This window comes from Labrus mixtus, chromosome 16 (genome assembly GCF_963584025.1).
Source record: "Labrus mixtus chromosome 16, fLabMix1.1, whole genome shotgun sequence".
Lineage (NCBI taxonomy): Eukaryota > Metazoa > Chordata > Actinopteri > Labriformes > Labridae > Labrus > Labrus mixtus.
In genome coordinates, this window is record NC_083627.1 from 21,180,177 (window position 1) to 21,201,503 (window position 21,327).

Sequence of the window (21,327 nt, forward strand, 5' to 3'; positions counted from 1 at the left end):
CTTATTATGTCCAGTTGCCAGTTTCCTTGACCCGCTGCAACCCTAGTTCTTCTTCTACCTTCATCTTTCTCTGTTTTGTTTACACCTATCAACCCTTCATGATATTATTAAAAGTCATACAGATTGTTGTCCTTCATTAGTGGAGTGACACACATTGTAATTGTGCTGTCTTACAGGCATCACAAAGCCTTTTTTAATAACTGGTACTATTATACATGACAGGACATTTAGTCTGTGTTTCCCCTGGTTTAAACACAGGTTTAGATCTTCAAACTAAACTAAATGTTATCAAACTCTGCCTGTCAGATTCATGTAAAAAGTTATTAGGGAGACCAGTTTGATTTGGTCTCTATTATTAGATAAGACTGATTAAAGGGGCACATGTGAGTCTCTAATGTTGGATCCTTGTTTCTTAGAACCTCTTTCCCCATCTTACATGCAATCACCTTTAAAGTGGGATGAAACTCAGTGACTGCTGATCCTCTGCGAGCATGTTGCAGGCTCCTTTGATTTACATCTGTATAGCTTAGCAGTTTTAACAAGTGGCACTTGAAACCTCTCAGAGCAGCTTACTCTTCCAGTCAATGGAGTTTGAAGTGGATGTCTTAATTAGATTCAGACTCTGCTCCCAAGACCCTTCATACCAGACGAAGGAAAGAGTGTGAAGGGAGTGTGGGTTATTGTTGAAGTTGGGGCTGTGGCATTTCCAACTGAAGGGCAGTTGATGAAATCTCTCTGTCAGTGTCTGTCAGTCTTCACTGAGTAACTGAGTGATGCAGGTTTAAATCTGGGGTCAAATGTGCATCAGTCTGCTTTTGTATACAGTCTTCTTTGTCTCCTTGTTTTTTAGGTGTTTTTGTCCTTGATTGTACTTGATTGTTTTTGGCAAAATAACAATGCTGCTGCATTAACAACCGTCCTTCTTTCCCCCTTCAGAAATATTATGGCAGGAAGTCATCAGTAGGCAGGGACGTGTGTCGGCTGCGGAAAGCCTACTACAGTGCTCGTCACGAAGCTGCAGTCCAGATTGATGAGATCGTTGGTGAAACAGCCAGCGAGGCCGACAGCTCGGACTCGCTGGACCGGGACCACGGCCACCACCACCACGGAGCAGGAGGGCCTGGCTCCCATGACAAAGACGACGATGTCATCCGTTGCATCTGTGGAATGTACAAGGATGAAGGCCTGATGATCCAGTGTGAAAAGTGCATGGTAAGAAGCAGACTGATAAAATACAGAAACAACAATGACAAAGGAGGTGAAGAAGATGCATTTTTACTTTCCTAAGGAAAAAAAGATGCCGTTTCCACCACAGGCTGATAGCTTACAGCTGTTTTAGTGAGCACTTTCTCTTGAGACTTCACCCAACTAAGCAGTGCTTTGTCAAGCAGAGTGTAGAGCATTCCTTTGTGTGTATTTTTAGACAAAGAAAACAAGGAGGAATATTGATTTAAACCTCCACAGTAGTGAATAGAGGAGATGGTTACTATTGTGTTTGCGCTTGTAAAACAGACCCAGAACATTGCTGCTCGTCTCGACTTTTTGATGTTCCTTCGTTTTTTTGTGTGTGCTCTCGCTTTTTTTCTGAATCAACAATTGTTTATGTCATTGTAGGTGTGGCAGCACTTTGACTGCATGCGGCTGGAGACAGAAGTAGAGCACTACCTGTGTGAGCAGTGTGACCCTCGGCCCGTCGACACGGTACGTCTGTCCCCTTTTGAACATTTTTCTGTACTCGTACAGTTAGGTTTCATTTCACTAAGTGTTTGGTTTTAATTATCGCCAACCCCTTCCATCTAATCTCACCCACATTTGATGTGTTGCTACAGGAAGTTCCCATGATCCCCCAGCCTAGCTACGCCCAGGCTGGCTCCATCTACTACATCTGCCTACTCAGAGATGAACTGCTGCTACATCAAGGTAACCAAAATCTCTTCTCCCCTTTAAAGACTTGACCTAATTAGCTATCTTTTAACCTCTCGACCTATATGATCTTTTTCTTTGAAGGCTGGATTTTCAATTCAAGTATCACTTATGTGTCTCACTCCATTTTCTGAACCTTTCCAAACTCAGGGAAAGAAGTGTTCCCATAATACTCAACCTGTCAGAAGACTTTTCTATCAAGCCATCAGCTTCTTGTAAATGTGTTCAATGTTTCCATTGTGTTTCCTCGTGTGCAGGTGACTGTGTGTATCTAATGAGAGACAGCAGACGATCACCTGAGGGCCAGCCTATCAGACAGTCGTACCGTCTCTTGTCTCACATCAACAGAGACAAACTCGACATCTTCCGAATTGAGAAACTCTGGAAGAATGAAAAGTATGTTAATCAAGGGTTGTTTTTGAAATAACCAGATTCACTCTAGAATGTTTTATAAACGCCTTGTGGATCATAATTGTTATTATTGCTCATTGTGTTGCATTTTGTTTGATTTCCTGCCCTCCTCTGTATCCACTGAAACTCTGAAGGGGTGAGAGGTTTGCCTTTGGTCACCACTACTTCCGTCCTCATGAGACGCATCACTCTCCATCACGGCGCTTCTACCAGAATGAGTTATTCCGCATGCCGCTCTACGAGATCATCCCGCTGGAGGCAGTGGTGGCAACCTGCTGTGTCCTCGATCTCTACACTTACTGCAAGGGTGAGGGGAGGCATATTTTGTAAACTCGGATGGATGAGTGTACATGTGAAATATTCAGGAGGACACCGCTGATACAAGATATCATCACAGTTCAGCTGGCTAATACAAAGTGTGTTCTCCCTGCAGGACGGCCTAAGAACGTAAAGGAGCAGGATGTATACATCTGTGATTACCGCTTGGACAAGTCAGCTCACCTGTTCTACAAGATCCACCGTAACCGCTACCCAGTGTGCACCAAGCCATATGCCTTCAACCACTTTCCCAAGCGGCTCGCGCCCAAGAGGGACTTCTCGGTGAGAGCGATGGGGGACCTGACAGGACATTGGGGGGGGGTGCCACTCTGGGGATCTATTACTGATTTATAAACAGAGAAAGATATTTTAAGCGTGAAGGTTAATATTACAGCCCAGAGCACATTTATTCTCAGCTCCTGATCTTGCACACAGTATCCAGGCAAGAAGGTGGGGCTGACCAGAAACAAATGAGAGACCTAACACAACTTGTTATTGCTGTTTCAAACCAAATCCAATGTACAGTTTTAGGATTTTAGTCAAAGGTGTTAGCAACTGTGTATTTTTGTGGCTTACTATGCCTAATGCAGTGCTAACATGCTTAAGAGTGATGTTAGCTTTCCTTACTTCAAGACATTTCTTTTAACCTATATAGCTTCAAGAAGTGTTTTATTATTCAGTTTATTCAGTGGTTTTCTCAAAGTTGAGTGAAGTTTTGTTTGTTGAATGACTTGGTGTATAAAGATGAACACAGAAACTTGACTAAAGACTTTATTGTACCGCTCTGATATTATTTTCCATTTCCAAATACTGAATGTTTGAAACCATAATGAATACTTGTGAACACTGCTCGTGCTCAAGTCTGATTTTGTCATTTTTGCAGCCTCACTATGTTCCTGACAACTACAAGAGGAACGGCGGCCGCTCTGCCTGGAAGAGCGAACGACCCAAAGGAGGCTGCGATGACGACGGCTCTTCCTGCGAACGGGGTGATGACTTCCCTCCCGAGGGAGAAGACGGGAGAGGAGTGGAGGATGACATGGACGGGGCGCCAGAGGATCCTGAACTTCTGCCTGTCAAGCCCAGAAGAGCGGAACAGGAAGGGGAGGAAGACGAGGATGAAGACGAGGAGGAGGATGACGAGGAGGAAGGGCGGGACACTGAGGAGCGAAAGGAGCTGGAGGAGAGTTCAACAGAGAGGATAGGAGAGATGCTCGAGCTCCCGTCTTCCTCTGCCTCCTCGCCACTGCACCACCCGGTGCTGGGAAGGAGGGAGGCCCAGAGGGAGCGGCTCAACAAAATCCTGCTAGATCTGCTGCACAGAACCCCGGGCAAGAATGGTGAGGGACCGGGAACAAAGCAGGGGGGTAGGTCAACAGATAAACAAAGGGATAACATTCATATCACTTGCTTTGACACACCATTTAAACATGTTTGATTTCACCATTTTGCACTATTATGTGTTTTCTTCACGTTAGAGCAAGAAACTGAAAGTTAAACAGAATAAAGAGGAAGAACAATCTGCATGTCAGATTTTGTCCTCATTGTTCTCACTGTGAGTCCAACAGATGGGATCTTCAGTTGGGAGATCTGCTCCATTGTACAAGTCACTTCCTCCCACGCAGTGTTACAGTCTGTTGTTTCACTCCTGCAGTCTGTGACACTGTAACCAAAAGTATCTAAATGTAGACCAACTTTTAACACCAACACTCAGAAGCTTATGTCAGTGAATTTAACCTCCAGTTTGTGGCCAAAAAGCAACGATCAAAACACATAAAAGAACAACAGTGTTGCACCTTCTTCATGATTAACATCGGCACTGCCTACAGACAATCCCATGTTCAGTATTCTGCTCAGTCTAAGTACTACATGAGTGTATTCATCCACTGCTGAAAGTAGTCCCAGGCAACTACACTGTTCACATCCTATTGAGTAAAGTTTTAAAAAATAATTAAAACGACCCCCAGCTGTACAGGGAAATGACCGAGCTTGTTTTGTATAAAAAGTATATTAGAGAAACAGACTACACATTGCTGTGTTTGATCTTTCTTCTTTAGAATATTTGTGTTGGTCACCAAAACTGTAGACTCATGCAAGCCTTATCCTTAACGTGTAAAAACCTTCCAAGAGTAAAGCAGCTGCAGGAATTGCTGAGGTGATGTTTACAATAAAGCATGACCCATGACGCATCAAATTAGAATTTTTAATTCTGAATTACTACTTAAAAAAAAAAAAGAAGTAGTATTAAAAAACTTGGGATGATTTGACTACAATTGGCTGCCGACAGTGACTCCTGAACACACCCGTAGGACGTTTCATTTTTTCAACACTCCAAGGTTTAAGTCATGATGAAAGCCTTTGGCAAACTTTACATTGACTCTCTTTGATATCATATTTTCTGTCAGCTGCTGTCGTCTAAGCTCCTAACACTTCCTCCGTGTCGCCTTTTTTTTTTCTTTGAACAGCCATAGACGTCACGTATCTCCTGGAGGAGGGCGCAGGGCGGCGACTACGGCGACGGACGCTGGGATTCGGGGATTTCGTGGGCAGAAAATAACATCCCTGAGTGCCTGTCAAGCACATTGCCTTTCTGTTTTATGAGCGAGGGGCAGAAAGTGGAGAGACAGCAAGAAGGGAAACAAGCATTGTGGGTTATCCGACCATTTAGGACCACAATGTATCCCTGGGGGCCTCTTCCAGTTCACCTCTTCCAAGACTATCATCTCAACTCTGAGAGGGTGGAGGGGGTTTGGAAGTGCTGACTCCATGGCAATTTCAGCTTTTAAGAGTTCTCAAGGAGCACTAGACGAGAGCTGACCCAGACTTTTTGCTTATTTAAGAAGTATGATGCAAAACCTGTTTTTTAATGAACATAGGAGAAATAACCCATGCACTTAAATACATTGAATATTAAAGACATGGGCAGATGAATTCCACTAGCAAGCAACAGAAATTAAACAAGTGGTACTGAATAGGGACTGGAGGTTTCAGTCAGTAGGGATGTGAATGCTGGAGAACTGCTCCCCCTAGTGGGACCTAGCTGCAATGACAAAATATATATGAGATGAGAGAAGAGCTGCACCGAGAGACCGCAGGGGGGGGGGGGTGGGGGGGATGGCATAGGAGAAATGCAAGTTGAGCAGTGTGCTCAGATGCTGCTCATTAGAGAGAGAGAGAACGAGGGCGATGAACTGCACTTTGGTACCATGGATATTGTGACGCTCTGTGTAATGTATCTATAATGAAAACACACTAACACTCTCAGTATTGGATGATGATGCAGTCTGAAAAAAAGCAAGTTAAAAAGTCTATCTTTTCTTTTCCCTGTTATACTGTAGTAAATCATGTAGGAACAGACGAGGACTTTGGGGTGTGTTTGTTTTTTTAGAGTAAAGGGAGGGGAGGGAAGATAAAGTGTGCGCTTTTGTCAGTCAAAGTGTCTTGTTGAGGTTTTATTTTGATTTTTTTTTTTTCTTCTCGTGAGGCAGTCAGCTTCGCCCCTCTTTTTTGAAGTAACTTGATTCACCAGCTTAACTAAATCAGGCGTGCAGAGGTGGGGACAGCGGCTTTAACTGTAACGCCTTACACAGCCGCGCTCTCCTGACTGCCTTGTGTGCGAGTGTGTGCTCTCACACTTATTGTGTGTCTGCCAGATTTCTTGAAGATATACCTTTTTAAAAACAAAAATCGAAAAAAAAAATCAAGGGCTCGATGGCAATTAACAGTTTTAAGAAAACTATGGAAAACAATACTTAACATGAAATGTATCGTGATGGTCATATTTTCTTATATTCTGTGAGACGGGTGGGGGGTGTATACTGTATAATGGGAGGGGAAGATCGCTTTTTTGTCTTAGACTATGTTCCTTGTTGCCATGGAGAATGTTTTAAAAAAGAATTGTGATATTTGATGAGATTTCTTGTTAGTTTTTTTTCCCCAAATGCCTCTGCTTAAAAGGGACAGCCTGCAATGTCCCAGTGCAGCAAACTGACAGAGAAGAAAAGAGACAAGGATGTGACACTGACAGAGGGAGAGAAGAAGAACGGGGAGGGGGGTGGGATTGGGGGGGGGGGCACAGGAATCTGTACAGTGCCAAGTTATGTAAATATACACACTTTACATTGAGGAGTGTCTCCAAAAGCAATATCTTGAAAAATGGATTTTGTTTTTTATTGTACTGTACAGGACTCAGCCCTAAATGTATTATGATTATTATAATAATGATAATATTGTAATTTCTTCCGTTTGTATTATTATAATGAAGACACTTAAGCTCGGAGGAAACTGATTTTTTTAATGTCTTTAAAATCTCACCTTAACTGTCCTGATGACATAAAAACTTAAGCTGAGTTTTTGGTTGCCTATAAATGAAATTCATTTATGAACTGCATGAGCGAGAAGAATGTCAAACGGACACAGAAGGCATCTGGACATGACAGTGACTCAGCAACGACACCTTTTGTCACTGAATATTGTTAATAATATAACTTTTAAAGGAGAAATGTACTCCTTGTTTTTTGCTGCAAAGTGTTGAACACTAAAAAAACAAACCAACATAAAAATGTTATGATATTTTTAAACAGCGAAAGAAGCAGAATTTAAGCTGTCAGCCCAATATCATGTTATTATTTTTGTTTTTTCTTTCAAATAGGAAATGGTTCCGTTTTGTGATAGCAGTCATTGTATGATGCTTGTACTTGTATTTGTGTGTTTTTGTGTGATTTGTTTAGTTATTTTTAGACAATCACAAAATAAGATGCAAGCATTGTAAATGGCAGACTGGCGGACGTTTTGTGATGTGTACAGTTTGTCAAAAAAAAACTTCTTCCACTCGTTTAAAGTTTGTAATTATGATTCTTAAGTCATGAAAATGATGCTGTTGGTTTTTACTTTTTTGTTTTATATTTGTTTTTTTTGTTTTTTGTTTGTTTTTTTAATAAAAAGCACTACATTATTGTGAATACAATTCATGGTGTTATGCTTTCAATATTTCTAAAATAAGCCTGATTTGTGCTCACTGAAATGATTTTAGTACCATTATTTGCTTAAACAAAGGTGGTAGTGGAGTTATGACAATATGTTTTTAAATCAAGGAAAAGGGGAACAAATTACACCTATTGAAGGCTTTCAAAAACGAAGAAAATTGCACAAAATTTTCACAGTTTAATGTCACTATTTGAAACATATTTAATGGACAGATAATCGCCTAGAAGTCTGTTTCTGTAGAAGAAGAATGGATGTTAAAAATAATTGTTTTATTCACAACATTTCATTTTTTTCGGAAACAAACTTTTAAAGTTGTAGGCTGTATTTTTCTGCAATGAAATCATAAACCTCCACAACCACACAGCCCCCTTTGTTACTTACATTTCCTTGAGTCTCGGCTTCTTATAGATCATACAAACATAAAGAAACAGTCTTCTTCTCATTCAGACCAGTTAACATGAAAGATAATCAATTGATTATACACTTTCTTGAGTCACCTTAATCTCAGAATCATGAACTTCTCAGTAATTTGCGCTCAACAGTGTCTTGCAAACTCTCGCGAGATCAAGTGGGATTTTAGCGAAATGGCATGCTATCATTAATGTGCTTTTTTTTAACTGCTAGCAATCTAACGGTCAAATTACATTATAAACATTTCTGAAAATGTGTATATCTTATTATAATTATTTTATCAAACAAAGCGAGAAGATCCGTAGTAAGAAATGAACCTAACGTGAGTTGGTTTCCATAGTAACGCTAGTGACGCTTAGACGGAAGTCAGTACAGTGGCTCATATAAGTCTAGACAAGTTATTATTTCGGCTTTAAAGAACAACAATGTCGAGAAAGAAACAAAAAGAGAAAACAGAGAAAGCGCATTCTGAGGATGAAGCCTCGAGAAACACAGGTTAGATACAGAGTTTTATTAGATTTAGTCTTTTATTAACTGATAGCCCTTCCCTTCACTATTTTTATGCTAACGTTAGCTTTTTGGATAAAACTGTTTTAAACAAACTATGATAACTTAAAATACAAATTTAAGATTAATTTGTTATTAAGAAATTGAATATATACTTCCTTTATCAATTGAGTAGCCTAAGTAAAAATGTAAACTGTGGTCTTTTAAATAAATAGGCCTAATTATGAAGCAGAAGTGTGGCCACTGTTACAATAAGGTAATGAAATGGATAAACCATTCATTTGATACAGATGTTTTATTCTGAATAATAAAAACTGAACAGGGACAGGGAACAGTGAAAACAGAGTCTTCTTGTAGTTGAAGTACCTTTTAGATGTCAGGGATTAGGTATCAACCTCAATCATCAATTATTTTCACAAGTGTTCACACTAATTAAATCTTTAGTTGGTATAAACTCTATAGCCTATCTTTTTGTTTTTAGGACAGACTCCAAATGAAAAATTGCCCACTCTGACCTTCGGTAAGTAACATGATCATGCTGCCTGTGGTAATAGATACGAGTTACAGAGAATGATTTAAACCCTGCTATCCTTCAGATGAATATCACTGCTCTGGGAATGTGCAGATAGACTTTCCTCGTCTTTGTGCTCTTCTGGACATAAAGGACATCCCAGCTGTCAACACCAAGCAACACGGTTCCACCTACACAGAAAACGAAGGAGAGGACATGGGTAAAAGAAAGCTGATCCTGATCTTTACAGCTTTACAAAGAGGACAAGCAGACACACACTTACGTCATGCTCTATCCTGTAAACAAAGGATACCTTTTTCGAGTGTTTATTTTCAATGACAGACTTGATGTTGTAAACTGACAGAGGTGGACGTTAGTTCATGACTAATCTAAAGTACCTTGGTACTGATTTTTTTTTGTACATAAAGGCATTTGAATGAGTCGTTTGAAAATATATTAATAAAACTAAATCTAAAAATCTGGGTAGACACATTAGGTTCATTAAGAAAATACTGAGATCAATCTACAGTGAGTCAGAATGTGTAGTAATTGTATTTTTTATAATGGCTCGATCTTGTCCCAGAGGTCAGCCAGTCACAGATCAGTGCTGCACCTTGCTGGTCTAAGCCCCGCCTCCAAATAGAGACGGAGAATGCAGACTCCCACAGCACCAAAAACTTGAAGATTTCTGGTAAGAAAAAACACCCCAGACAAATATACACAGCCATGTTTGTGTCTGATTTCACATTCTTCTCTTTCACATTCTAATTTATTTGCTGAGCATTAAATGTTCAAATCTGTCATATATATATATACATACACAAAAACAAACACAGGATGGAAGGTAGATGAGCAGATTGCCAGGGTGCTACAGAAGATACTTCCCTCCTTTAGCAGACTGCAGAGCCTTCAGTGAGTACACAGCTGACAGACAGAGGTGCACTTTTGTAACAGCAGTGTTCTGGTGTCACTGTTTTCTTCTTGTTTGTGTCTTCACGCTCTATGTGTTGCAGCTTTTGGCAGGCTGGACTGACAGATCAAACAGTAATGTCCCTGATAAACACAATACCACTGTGCTCCAACCTCAGGTGAGAGGATTCTGCTTTCTGTCAAGTCTTTGTTTTGTAGAGAAAATGTTCAAGAGTTGCAGAGAAAGTGACACCAAAGTATGTTCAACATTACAATGGAGCATTACTGACTTTTCTCTTCCTCTGTGTTTCAGTTTTGTAACATTGGAGGGCAACCCTCTTCCAGAGCAGAGCTACCACCTTCTTCTCTCTGAAGACAGCCTGTGAGACGAAGCCTACACTAGTACTACACTACCTCACATCATCCCTAAATACCAGAGAATCAATAGTTTTGTTGACAATAAAACTGTCCTGAATCCAAAAACATAAGAGAAAAGGAGAAACTCCCATAGTCACCAGCATAAAAGCCAAAATGTGAGAGTATAGCTGCTAAATGTATCACCTGTAGTCGTGACCTGAGTCAAGCAAGTGGAACCTGAACACACACACACACACACACTCACAAGAAATGAATACGCTCTCACATATGCTGACCCAAAGACAAACAAAAGAACCGTATGATAAGATGCATGCACACATACGCACACACAAACTTCAGACACACACATTATCATTTTTTTAACATACAAACACACACACACACACACACAATCACATAACACAAACAACTTTTTACTTCCGTTTTTGTAGTTTGTTTTGTTTTCCTTTTCATGTAATTATCACTTGGCAATATTATCTCTATTGTATTTATGCCAATAAAGAATGTTGAAGAAATGGGGCACCAGTAGCCTAGTGGTTAGGTTAGTGTACCTGTCACATGTACCGAGGCTAAAGTCCTCCAAAGTGAGCGGCCCAGACTCAGATCTGACCTGTGGTTCCTTTCCTGCATGTCATTCCCCTCTCTCTCTGTCCCTGAGTTCTGACCATTAACCCTTCTCTAATAAAGGCCCCAAAAGCCTCAAAAATACATCTTTAAAAAATCAACAACACATCTTATTAAAATTAACCTTTTTTGTCTTCTCTTTGTTCCAGCCTGACTCACTTGTCCCTCAGAAATAACAGTATAGGAGACGAGGGCGCTCGTCTGATCGGAGCGGCTCTCTCAACAACCAGATCTGCCAACAGGAACCTCCTATCATTAAATCTGTCCTTTAATTCTATCGGCGATGAAGGTGCTGCACATATCGCACAGGTACAACACAAGCCTGACTCCATATTCCTCCCTGTGTGTTCCTGTCATGATTGTTTAGGTGTTGTCTTTGTCTCTCAGGGTCTGCGTCTGAACCGGGCTCTGCTCTTCCTCTCACTGTCAAACAACCAGATAGGAGATGCAGGAGCTGCTCCTCTGGCCCAGGTTTATTTTTTTTACATTTTAGATTTGAAACTGGGAGAGAATGCATCTAAAAAAGTGTATTATATTCTTCTTAATTCATTAAAATGTGTTATTTAACAATCCTCCAATCCTTCCATTGACAGACATTAGGCGATTTTGCTCTAACTCATGAAGAAGTCATGGAGAGGAGGAAGCTACTTCTGGAGAGAGCGCAGTCTGTAAGTGTTTAAAATACATCCTAAGCCTGGATATTACATTTTTTTTTATAAAAAGATGCTCTTAATTTTAAAAGCTTCACACGTTCCCCTACGATAGATTAAAACATTGAACATTTTGGATCCTCTCTCTTTCTTTTTGCAGTCATCTATTGCGGCCGATTCTGACCAATCGCCTGCTGACCAACTTCCCTCAGATCCCAGCAGCTCCTCACTGAGCAGCAGCAAAGGCAAAAAGAAGGTATCGTACCAGAAAACTGAAATGGGCAACAAAAGTGAAACCAAGTCGTAACTCATATGATGGAGTCTGTTGTTTCGTTGCAGGAGACCAACAAAAAAGTCGAGAAACCAGCGGCCACCAAAGAGAACCCAAAGTCCAACAAGAAATGTAATGACTTCTGTTCTATTAACTTATTTGAGACAGGATCTTTTATTTATTTATGTCTCCTTACATCTACACAGCAGCTGATGTGAAGGTGACTCAAAATAAAGGCGGCAAGCTTGGGGGGAAAGAGAAACAACTTCCTGTACAGGAGGTACCAGAGACATAATTCATCTCCTCAATCTATGTGTACCATAACAACTTCAAAATCTCCTTTAACTTTAAGTTTGTTTCGTTTTTTTTCTTTTAACTCGAGTACTAGCCTGACTGAGGTTTGTTTGATGCAGTTTCATGTTAGTGGTTAAACAAAGAATGTAGTTCTGAATGACTCTGATTCATGTAGGTGGAGGAGACAGTGAACCCCCTGCTGGATCATTCAGCGCAGTACAGGGATGGAGAGCTTATTCTGCCTGGAAACACGACTCTTATCTCCCTCAACCTGGCAGGTCAGTAACTGGACATGTTTGACAGCAACAAAGAGAATTTAAGAACTATTTGGTATTTTGTATTAAAATGTATTGGGTGGGATTTTCAACCACAGTTAACTGACAGTGTTGGTGATAAAAGACTTAACATATAAATGTTTTAAAAGAACACAAGTATTCTGTTTATATAATAATATATTTGAAATGTTATTTGATATCCAAAAATATTCATTTCAAAATATTGATTTCCTTAAATTAGGTGTTAATTACAATTCCCTGTTGTTATTTGTGTACTATTGCACTAAGATAAATATATGAGTTCTTCCAGCACTGGGAACTTTGGTGACTCCATCAGAGTTTGAGAGGGCAACCCAAACCTTAAACATCAATGTATTTCCAGAACAGACATTGTGGTAGTAGAAATATTTTCAACATGTTCATGATGTAAGGACACTTTATAATACATATTTATTGCACACTTAAAACCGATGTACATGTTATAGTGTGCTTTTCTTTAACTGTCATTAGTTATTATAGGAAGTTCAAATTGGGAGGTTTGTTTTACATGTTGCATTACATTAATTAAAACCAGATTATTTTCTTTTACTTTGAACAAGTTGTTACAAACTGCTGATCAACTCCGGACAAAATGAATGAACAAAACCTTTAAATAACCAGTAAAGATTCAAATTAAAATGGTTATATGGTGTGTGTTTGTGCAGGAAACAGAATCACAGAGAAGTGGCTGCCTTTGGTTCTAAAGTCACTGCAGATGCAAAGTGTAGGAACAGGAGGAGGCAGAGGTCTGCTTCGTCTCTGTCTGCAGGTGAGATTGTGTGGGGCATCTGCACACATAGTTCACTTTATAACATACACAACATGTGTAGTTTGTATTTATCTGTTGTGTTTGGTTTCCTTTAAATGTTATAATATAAATGTTATTACCTACTTATCATACTGCAGATATATCAGTGCTTAATTAAATCTATGGGATAATAAAGTTGCGGGGGAAAAGGAGATGTAAAATAAGATGTTTCTGATCTCGCTTTCAGAGAAACACCTTCCCACCACACTCAGAGTGTTATGTGAAGATAAAGGAACTAATGAAACTTGCAGATCCACTTGAAAAAAGCAACTCTGAGCAGACAGAAGAGGAGGGACAGGAGGCCTAGTGCTCAGAGAATGTACCTCTGCCTTTACAGATTTCTACTATAAATTATAAAAAACATACATTCACTTTTTTCTCTGTCTCCGTTTTTGCAACACAATTAAAGGGAGTTGTAAACACTGAAAGTCTTATGGTACATAACAGATCAGTCACTGAACAGGAGGACACATTAAAGTCCAGATGCGTTGTTCTTTTTTTAATTATTACAACCTGTTTCCAGGACATTTTCTAATTTCTTCTTTTCACTCATGATGAGAATTTAAATTAAGGACGAAGACTGAATCAGCTCAAAATACTCCATCTACATTGAACATGTCCATCATATTTCACAGTTGTGACAGTGAACATTGGCTGATTATTCTTTCAAATGGTTAATTACATTTTAAAAATTGTTAATCAATTATGAGTCAAAATAATTGTCTTTTTCCTCTCCATATTTCAACTGGGTTTTTTGCGAAGGCTGCACTGAAATAATGGAAGCACAAAGAAGGAAATTCCTGTCATACTTATACTGACCATGACTTTGGATGATACCCAAGTATCATATCATTTTTCATATTCAGACTACTGATGCCTAATATTGACTTCAGGTGAATAGTAGTAGTAGAATTCATAATAAATATGAATTTCGTCCCACATTTCTTACACTAAGTGGTTTATTGGAGCAAAACATAAGAAAGAGTCAGGCTTTACATTGAACAAAATCTATTTCAAAACACACGAATGCATCATTTGACAAACCATGTGAAAAATATTGCAAATTATATCTATATATATATATATATATATATATATATATATATTATAATGGTAGTTATTGTGTATATTTCGACACTTGTTCAGTGTGCTAGATGAAGGGAATAGTAGTTTTGACCTTACCAAGATGGCTGCCAGGCTTTCTACAAATCGTCACGTCCGGTTCGTGCTCAAAGGAACAACCGATATGAACCCCTCGCTTCCGGTAATGCCTCCTTTTCGGCAGCGGCTATTTCCTCGCCAACATGCCAGTGAGTATCGAGAGGCCTATGTACAATCACATTTTAACCGTTAAATTGAGTCTTTGAGAGCTCACAAGCGGCTCAGTATTTACGCGAGAAGTTAGCGATTCAACCTGTGTCGGTTTTAGATGTTTACGTTTGGTTTCGGTCACAGTTTGACTCAAAATAATTGTGCACATTTGAGAGCATTGCGAGCGCATTGTGACACAAGATGGCTGCGCGCACACCGCAAACATGGAGCCAGTTCAGCGGCGGATAACCCTGAAATTTAGGATTACCGCTCATAATGTCCTCTTCTTTAATGTTGTTAGTTAGGTGACCAGGTTTCATTACTACTAATCTCTAAATGTTTGATCAGTCCACGCTGATGTATGGAAATGCGTAGTTACTCAATCCGGGTATGTAGGCCTGAAGCCTGGACGACTCGTTTCACAGAATCATCAAAATTAAGATATTTAACAGACACGCATATATATGTGTATATATATATATTACTGCTTTGTGCTCATGATAGCTTCCACCAGCAACACAGACTGAGAAATATAATTTCGTGATCCCTCGTCCTTATGCAGCATTTGACCTAATTGTTTGCATTTCTTTTAAAAAAGTGTTTTTTTTGGGTGGTGTTCTTCAAGCTCTAAAATAGCAGATTGTTTGTGTTTATAGATGGTTCTTTTAAAGTTATTGGTCGCACTGCCAAGTGACTGGACTTCCTCTTTCATGGTCTTCCAATCTCATTCCAGTGCCAGATTGACCTCGGTTTGCAGAAGGGTTGAGCTAGACCACTGGCTCCCCCCTTTCGAAGGCTGAGAACAATAATTTACTGTACAGATAGTGACGTAGTTAGTGTTATGTTACCTGTTCATCTCCATATTTGCGTCACACATATGTGTCGGTAAACTTAGCTGAAGCTAGTAGCATATCGATTTACATTTTGTCTGATGTCGCGTTTTTCTCAGTAGGTCTTTTTTTTTAAATTTCCTCTTTCTTCCTACAGCTCGCAAAAGACTTGTTGCATCCATCCCCTGAGGAGGAAAAGAGGAGGCACAAGAAGAAGCGTCTTGTTCAGAGTCCCAACTCGTACTTCATGGATGTGAAGTGTCCAGGTATTGTCTTCATGTTTTTTTTGCTGCAAATGCAACACTAGAGGAGAGCGATCATGTTGTGTCTAATGATCTCTTATCTGCCTTTTCTAGGATGCTACAAGATCACGACAGTGTTCAGCCACGCTCAGACAGTAGTTCTGTGTGTTGGCTGTTCAACAGTCCTGTGTCAGCCCACTGGAGGCAAAGCACGTCTCACAGAGGGTCAGTATTAAAACTCCACACACTGTATTTTATTACTGTTTTTTATTTATTTTTCAAACACGGGTCTGTGATGACTCAATAAGGAAATGCAGTGAGAGAGCTGGTTACTGTGTTTGTAGTGGACATTGCTTTGTGCGAGCTGTATATCAGTTTCTTAAATCTTTTAATTATCTTACTAGAACTTAAAATGTGTTGGTAGTTAAAAAAACATCAGAACCCAAAATCTCAAAGTTTTGCAGCAAGTATTTGTGCACCTTCATTTCTTTTACACGCCACCCTAGTCAAAAAAAGATTCCCCCACCTGCTGGAGACCAATCAAATATAACTTGGTTTATCTGGACATATACACTCAGAATGTTAAAGCTGCACATGATGAAATATCTAGTCTGATTTTACTGATATTTCATGTGGAGAAGTGACTGCTGAATGAACACTTCAGTAGTCCTCCCTTTTGTGGCATGATATTTAAACCACTATCTGATCTGATGTACAGTTTAGTTTAGCCTTAGCAGTGGGATCCAAACACAATGTTTTAATGTAGCATAAAGTATGACCCTCTTTACTCATTACTTTGTGCTCATGAGAACTTCCACCATCAACACAGACTGAGAAATATAATTTCATGATCCCTCGTCCCTAGCCAGCATTCTACTAGTCGTTTGCATTTCTTTTTTTTAAAAAGTGTTTTTTTGGGGTTGTGTTCTTCAATCTCTATAATAGCAGATTGTTTGTGTTTATAGATGATTCTTTGAAAGTTAGTGGTCGCACTGCCAAGTGACTGGACTTCCTCTTTCATGGTCTTCCAATCTCATTCCAGTGCCAGATTGACCTCGGTTTGCAGAAGGGTTGAGCTAGACCACTGGCTCCCCCCTTTCGAAGGCTGAGAACAATAATTTACTGTACAGATAGTGATGTAGTTAGTGTTATGTTACCTGTTCAATCTCCATATTTGAGTCACTTTTGCCTCCAGTTTCCACTTTCGGGTGTGGGGTTTTCTTGTACAGTGAATGTAAGACACTGAGGAGAGTTGTTGAATCTATGGTGGAGAACAATGAGTCTTGTACCAGCACAGTGTGTGTAGAACAATAGCCGTGTGCACCGCCTGCAGTATTTCTGTACTGTAAGGCTTCTCTTTTGTCAGCAGCGCTCTGACTGTCATTGTCTCTTCCTGCAGGGTGCTCATTCAGGAGGAAGCAGCATTAGCTGTCCTCTCGGAAGCTGAAGAGGAGAGGAGGGGATGGACTGGTTGATATCGGCGTCTTCTGCCTCGGGGACACCGGTCTGATCTGAGAAGAGACCTGTCGATGGACCTCCACTGTTGATGTCAGCAGATTGGTTGTTGCTGTAACTCCACCCTCCATCCCTGCCTCTCTTAATAAAATATTGTTTTGGCTAAATAAGCATTTTGTGTCTTTTCCTCTTTATTCTTGGGACTTTAAATTATTGTGTACATCTTGATCACACATGACAAACCGGGGCAGTGGTCATATCATTTTTAATAGAAAGTTGTACAAGTTGAGTGTCATCATTCAGTAGGATGGCATTATTTCACAACACCAAACTTTGAAAATGTGTAAACGGCACACGTGTGTCAGATCAGTTTTTTTTACAGAAAGTGGGTTGACATTGGAAATGCCCAAAACTTTTAAGGGCTCATGTTTTGGTGTAGTTTATGTATACATTAGGGATGTTATTTAAATGTACTTGAACGATCAACAAAGCTAATGGTTTTCCTGCATTATTCAGTAATCAGGTAGTCTTTCAATACATTAGGAAATAATATTTTAAAACAGGATAACAAACTAATAAACCCGACCAGCATTAAATGGTCTTTTTACCAGTTTAAAACGGGGAAAAAAAGTGTTCACCTATCTCTGGCTCCAGGAAAGATGCTAACTGTCATTGAACTGAATTGTGGCCCAAATCTTTTTAATTTGATGGTTTTTTGCCACAAAAAAAAAATCCTGCTATCTTTTTATAATTGTACACGTCTGCATCTTTCACTTGATAAACTCTTTTCTCCATCTCTGTAAGAGAAATCCTCATTCTGTTCATTTTACTGCATAACAAACTGATAACGCATCCTGAGAAGCACCTTCCTCTTCCTCTACCTGTCCACGCTCGCAGCAGCCGCCTCCGTCTTCCCCTCCCTCTCCCGGAGCAGGTGTCTGATGGAGGAGTTCTGTGTGGACAGGGTGCTGGACAGGAGCGGCATCAGGATCCTTGACCCCTCCCTCAGCTCCTCCACGTGCTTATCCAGGCTACAGATGTGTGTCTTCAGCTCCGTTCTGCAGCCCTGCACCTCGTACAGGACGTCGTACATCAGGGTCTGCATCTGTGTGGGGGTACGTGTAAGTGTGTGTAAAGGGAGACAAAAGACATCAGGGTATTTTGGATGCTATTTGGTTGATGTGTTGACAGGATGTTGTGTAAAATTTGTTGACTTGCCTCTCTTACTTTGCAGAGATCAACAAGTGTGTTAGCCTGATCTATAAGTGTTCGCTTCTCCAGCTTCACTCGACGCAGCCTGCAGATCAACAACAAATTACCCTTAAACACAACTCATTCAGCTGTTCTAATAGACTGAGATTTAAAGCAACTCAAATAGTTACTGTTGCCAAAACAACATTGATTTAACTTTCCTGTGTTTAATCATTTTCCATGATCTCTATTGCAAGTACTGTATGTAAGTAGTGTTCACTGTATCCACAACCCCCCCCCCCCCCCCCTCCAGTGCATGGTACAAAGGAAATAAAGGGACCACTAGAGACAGCCAGAAGTGAAACAACTCCTAAACATCTTACATAACTTAACAAAAAAGGAATAAAATCCTTAAAAGAAAGTCAGATGTATTTGTTGAGTGAAATTGTCAGTTGCCAAAGTTGCTGGTAGTGTACCATGACATTTATTATGTACATTATCACATACTATATCTCATTTGTTAAACAGACTGAACTTAGGGCACATGTGTATGAAATCGACAAACAATTTGTTTTGTCTGAGCTCAATTCTTCAATCATCACAGAAAAAGTGCGATAATTCTTCCTTTAGAATTTACACTGTAAAAACGTACAAAGAACAACCTGCTTTGTTACACAGAAACTCTATAGAAGTGAAATCACTTTGCGTAAACTGACTATTTAAAGCTGCTAGTCTTAAGAATGTATAAATTAATGCACCAATATTGTTTGTATTGCTTTTTATAACAGCCATTTAAAATATGTTTTATAAAATTAAATGTTGTCATTTCTTGTGGAAAATTGACACGTAATGTTTTAACCTTTTATCCTTTATAGACAGAATAGAAACAGGAAAGTAGGTTGTGTTTGTCGGTTCTATGTACTTACTTTAATTGCCATTGCTACACTTGTTTTTAATTGATAAGGAATAAATATTCTAGTCTTAAGAACTGACAGGTTATAGAGATTACTTAACAGATAAAGTGAGAAAGTGTCTCTTTTTTTCCACTGTCTTGTGCAGGAACATCTTTATAAGAGGGTTGAGTGTCTTACTGGTGGATGGCCAGCAGCAGCTTCCTCTGGTGCATGCGGACTCTGGTGTGATCTCTTTCTCTTGACAGCTTAGTGTGTTTGTAGATCAGCCAAGTCTCTCTCAGCACATTTGCTGCTGCAATTTTTATCTAGTGAAAGGATGTAGAAAATCATCCAGAGAGACTTATTTTATGTTTATGCACATAACCTGGAAATAAAAAAAAAGTTATTTACTGCAGATGATGAATAACACAAACATAGTTCATTAAGACGTGTACACTATAAACATTTTTCACAAGCTCAACTTAAAAACATGGAGAAAAAACGGCTCTTGGGGGGATATAAACTCTCTGTTATTAAAATGGAATGTCTCCTGTTCAGGCGTTTTAAAGTAATGCCAGTCATTGGTGCAAAAAACAAACAAACATGGAAAAATTACATCATAGACATTATTGTAAAACCCACTTTGCAACTGTTTTCTTGATTCTTCCTTGGGATATTCTGACCAATCAGAAATGTTGACTTGAATAAGTTAATATTTTGTGTCCGATTTTTGCTACAATAAAAAAATGCACACAGTCTACACAGTCACGTTTATATATCCATTATCAATACAGCTTTTCTCGTTCGGGGTCTCAAGGGGCTGGAGCCAATCCCAGCTGTCATTGGTCGAGAGGCGGGGTTACACCCTCGACTGGTCGCCAGCCATTCACAGAGCTGACATTTAGAAACAGACAACCAGTCACACCTACGGGCAATTTAGAGTCTCCAGTTAACCTAACGAGCATGTCTTTGGACTGTGGGAGGAAGCCGGAGTACTCAGAGAGAACAAACACATGCACAGGAAAAGCATGCAGACTCCACACAGAGAGGCCCAGGCTGACAGGGATTCAAACCAGGAACCTCCTCACTGTGAGGAATCAGCGCTAACCACTGCACCACTGAGCAGCCCATGTTAATACCATACAACTAAACCAAATAAAACTTTTTAACAAATGTGATCTAAAGTGAAGTGTTGGTGTCTACCCTCTTGGTGATGTGTGAGTCCATCATGAAGTTGTGAACGTGTTTCTCTGCTCTAGTCAGCTCCAGTTTCCTGGCGACCACCGCCACCACCAGCACCGTGCAGCCCGCTCCCTGCGAGAGTCACAGACACACATTATGAGTAAAAAATGTGCTGACCCCCGCTATAGAGGGGAAACCATAAACAACGTCTCTACGCATCACCATGATCCCGGTGAGGAGGCAGAGAGTGCGACCGCAGTAGGTGTGAGGGACCACATCTCCGTAACCGATGGACAGGAAGGTTACAGAGACCATCCACAAAGCCTCCATGTAGTTGCTGCTCAGGTCTCTGTAGTTGTGATGTCTGTGGGAAGTAAATGGACTCAAATATGATCTCTGACATTTTACTTCAGTACAAGCTCAAAAATATATAAAATAATAAAAATATAAAATGTATGTATATAGAAACCTGTAACTGGCTCATATGAAAAGGTGATGCAAACACACAAAGGCACTAAAACATGCACATATATCTACGCTAATGCCACTACACCCACTAATGCATGCACACAATCACACATAGACAAACACAATTACCCTATTGACCCAGACCTCCCCCGTTTTTAATATTTTATTTCTGTCAGAATTTTTATCCGTCAATTATTTTTCATGTATATCTTTGTGGAATTCAAAGCATTATACTTCAAACTGGAGTGAAGTTTTTCATGTATGAATTTCAATTCAAATTCAAATAACTTTATTTATCCGTTAGGAACTTCATTTGTGTAAAAGAGCATCAGTGCGCACACAGCTAGACACAAAAACAACAACAGAAACACACACACACACACACACACACACACACACACACACACACACACACACAAGTGGCTCTATTAAAAGCATGA

General features: G+C 39.8%; 4 protein-coding genes and 2 non-coding genes across 9 annotated transcripts in view; 5 read left to right on the plus strand and 1 right to left on the minus strand.

The window, feature by feature from the left end:
* ash1l (ash1 (absent, small, or homeotic)-like (Drosophila)) overlaps window positions 1-7,618 on the plus strand; it is a 32,245-nt gene extending 24,627 nt beyond the window's left edge. Inside the window, exons 20-27 of one of the 2 annotated variants that reach the window (XM_061060283.1) lie at window positions 937-1,212; window positions 1,615-1,701; window positions 1,830-1,920; window positions 2,181-2,319; window positions 2,469-2,641; window positions 2,768-2,934; window positions 3,536-4,019; window positions 5,118-7,618. In XM_061060283.1, the coding sequence (XP_060916266.1) occupies window positions 937-1,212; window positions 1,615-1,701; window positions 1,830-1,920; window positions 2,181-2,319; window positions 2,469-2,641; window positions 2,768-2,934; window positions 3,536-4,019; window positions 5,118-5,209 (1,509 nt within the window). In that variant the 3' untranslated portion in view covers window positions 5,210-7,618. The remainder of the gene's footprint in view (window positions 1-936; window positions 1,213-1,614; window positions 1,702-1,829; window positions 1,921-2,180; window positions 2,320-2,468; window positions 2,642-2,767; window positions 2,935-3,535; window positions 4,020-5,117) is intronic. The other variant, XM_061060284.1, reaches the window with a different exon arrangement.
* A 747-nt stretch (window positions 7,619-8,365) lies between these two features.
* On the plus strand, window positions 8,366-13,705 carry lrrc71 (leucine rich repeat containing 71). Its single transcript, XM_061060305.1, has 16 exons — window positions 8,366-8,544; window positions 9,038-9,076; window positions 9,153-9,287; window positions 9,651-9,758; window positions 9,904-9,979; window positions 10,081-10,155; window positions 10,290-10,358; window positions 11,128-11,287; window positions 11,366-11,449; window positions 11,572-11,646; window positions 11,789-11,884; window positions 11,968-12,031; window positions 12,106-12,179; window positions 12,369-12,471; window positions 13,173-13,276; window positions 13,503-13,705. The coding sequence occupies exons 1-16, from the start codon at window positions 8,475-8,477 to the stop codon at window positions 13,620-13,622; spliced, it is 1,452 nt and encodes a 483-aa protein (XP_060916288.1). The 5' UTR covers window positions 8,366-8,474; the 3' UTR covers window positions 13,623-13,705.
* Window positions 13,706-14,494: 789 nt separating this feature from the next.
* Window positions 14,495-17,324, plus strand: rps27.1 (ribosomal protein S27, isoform 1). Its single transcript, XM_061059094.1, has 4 exons — window positions 14,495-14,625; window positions 15,614-15,722; window positions 15,813-15,923; window positions 17,098-17,324. Exons 1-4 carry the CDS (start codon window positions 14,620-14,622, stop codon window positions 17,124-17,126), a joined length of 255 nt encoding a protein of 84 aa, XP_060915077.1. The 5' UTR covers window positions 14,495-14,619; the 3' UTR covers window positions 17,127-17,324.
* Window positions 15,305-15,434, plus strand: LOC132991739 (small nucleolar RNA SNORA35). The gene has a single exon (XR_009676252.1). It is a non-coding gene; the product is annotated as a small nucleolar RNA SNORA35 (small nucleolar RNA).
* Window positions 16,686-16,815, plus strand: LOC132991740 (small nucleolar RNA SNORA35). The gene has a single exon (XR_009676253.1). It is a non-coding gene; the product is annotated as a small nucleolar RNA SNORA35 (small nucleolar RNA).
* A 489-nt stretch (window positions 17,325-17,813) lies between the features above and the next one.
* The window catches only part of LOC132990720 (small conductance calcium-activated potassium channel protein 1-like), an 11,632-nt gene continuing 8,118 nt past the window's right edge, over window positions 17,814-21,327 (minus strand). The window contains exons 5-9 of one of the 3 annotated variants that reach the window (XM_061059092.1): window positions 20,642-20,783; window positions 20,441-20,551; window positions 19,436-19,563; window positions 18,381-18,450; window positions 17,814-18,258 (exon numbers count right to left, since the gene is read on the minus strand). In XM_061059092.1, the coding sequence (XP_060915075.1) occupies window positions 18,031-18,258; window positions 18,381-18,450; window positions 19,436-19,563; window positions 20,441-20,551; window positions 20,642-20,783 (679 nt within the window). In that variant the 3' untranslated portion in view covers window positions 17,814-18,030. Of the gene's footprint in view, window positions 18,451-19,053; window positions 19,564-20,440; window positions 20,552-20,641; window positions 20,784-21,327 lie in introns of those variants that run through there. The other 2 variants (XM_061059090.1, XM_061059091.1) reach the window with 2 other exon arrangements.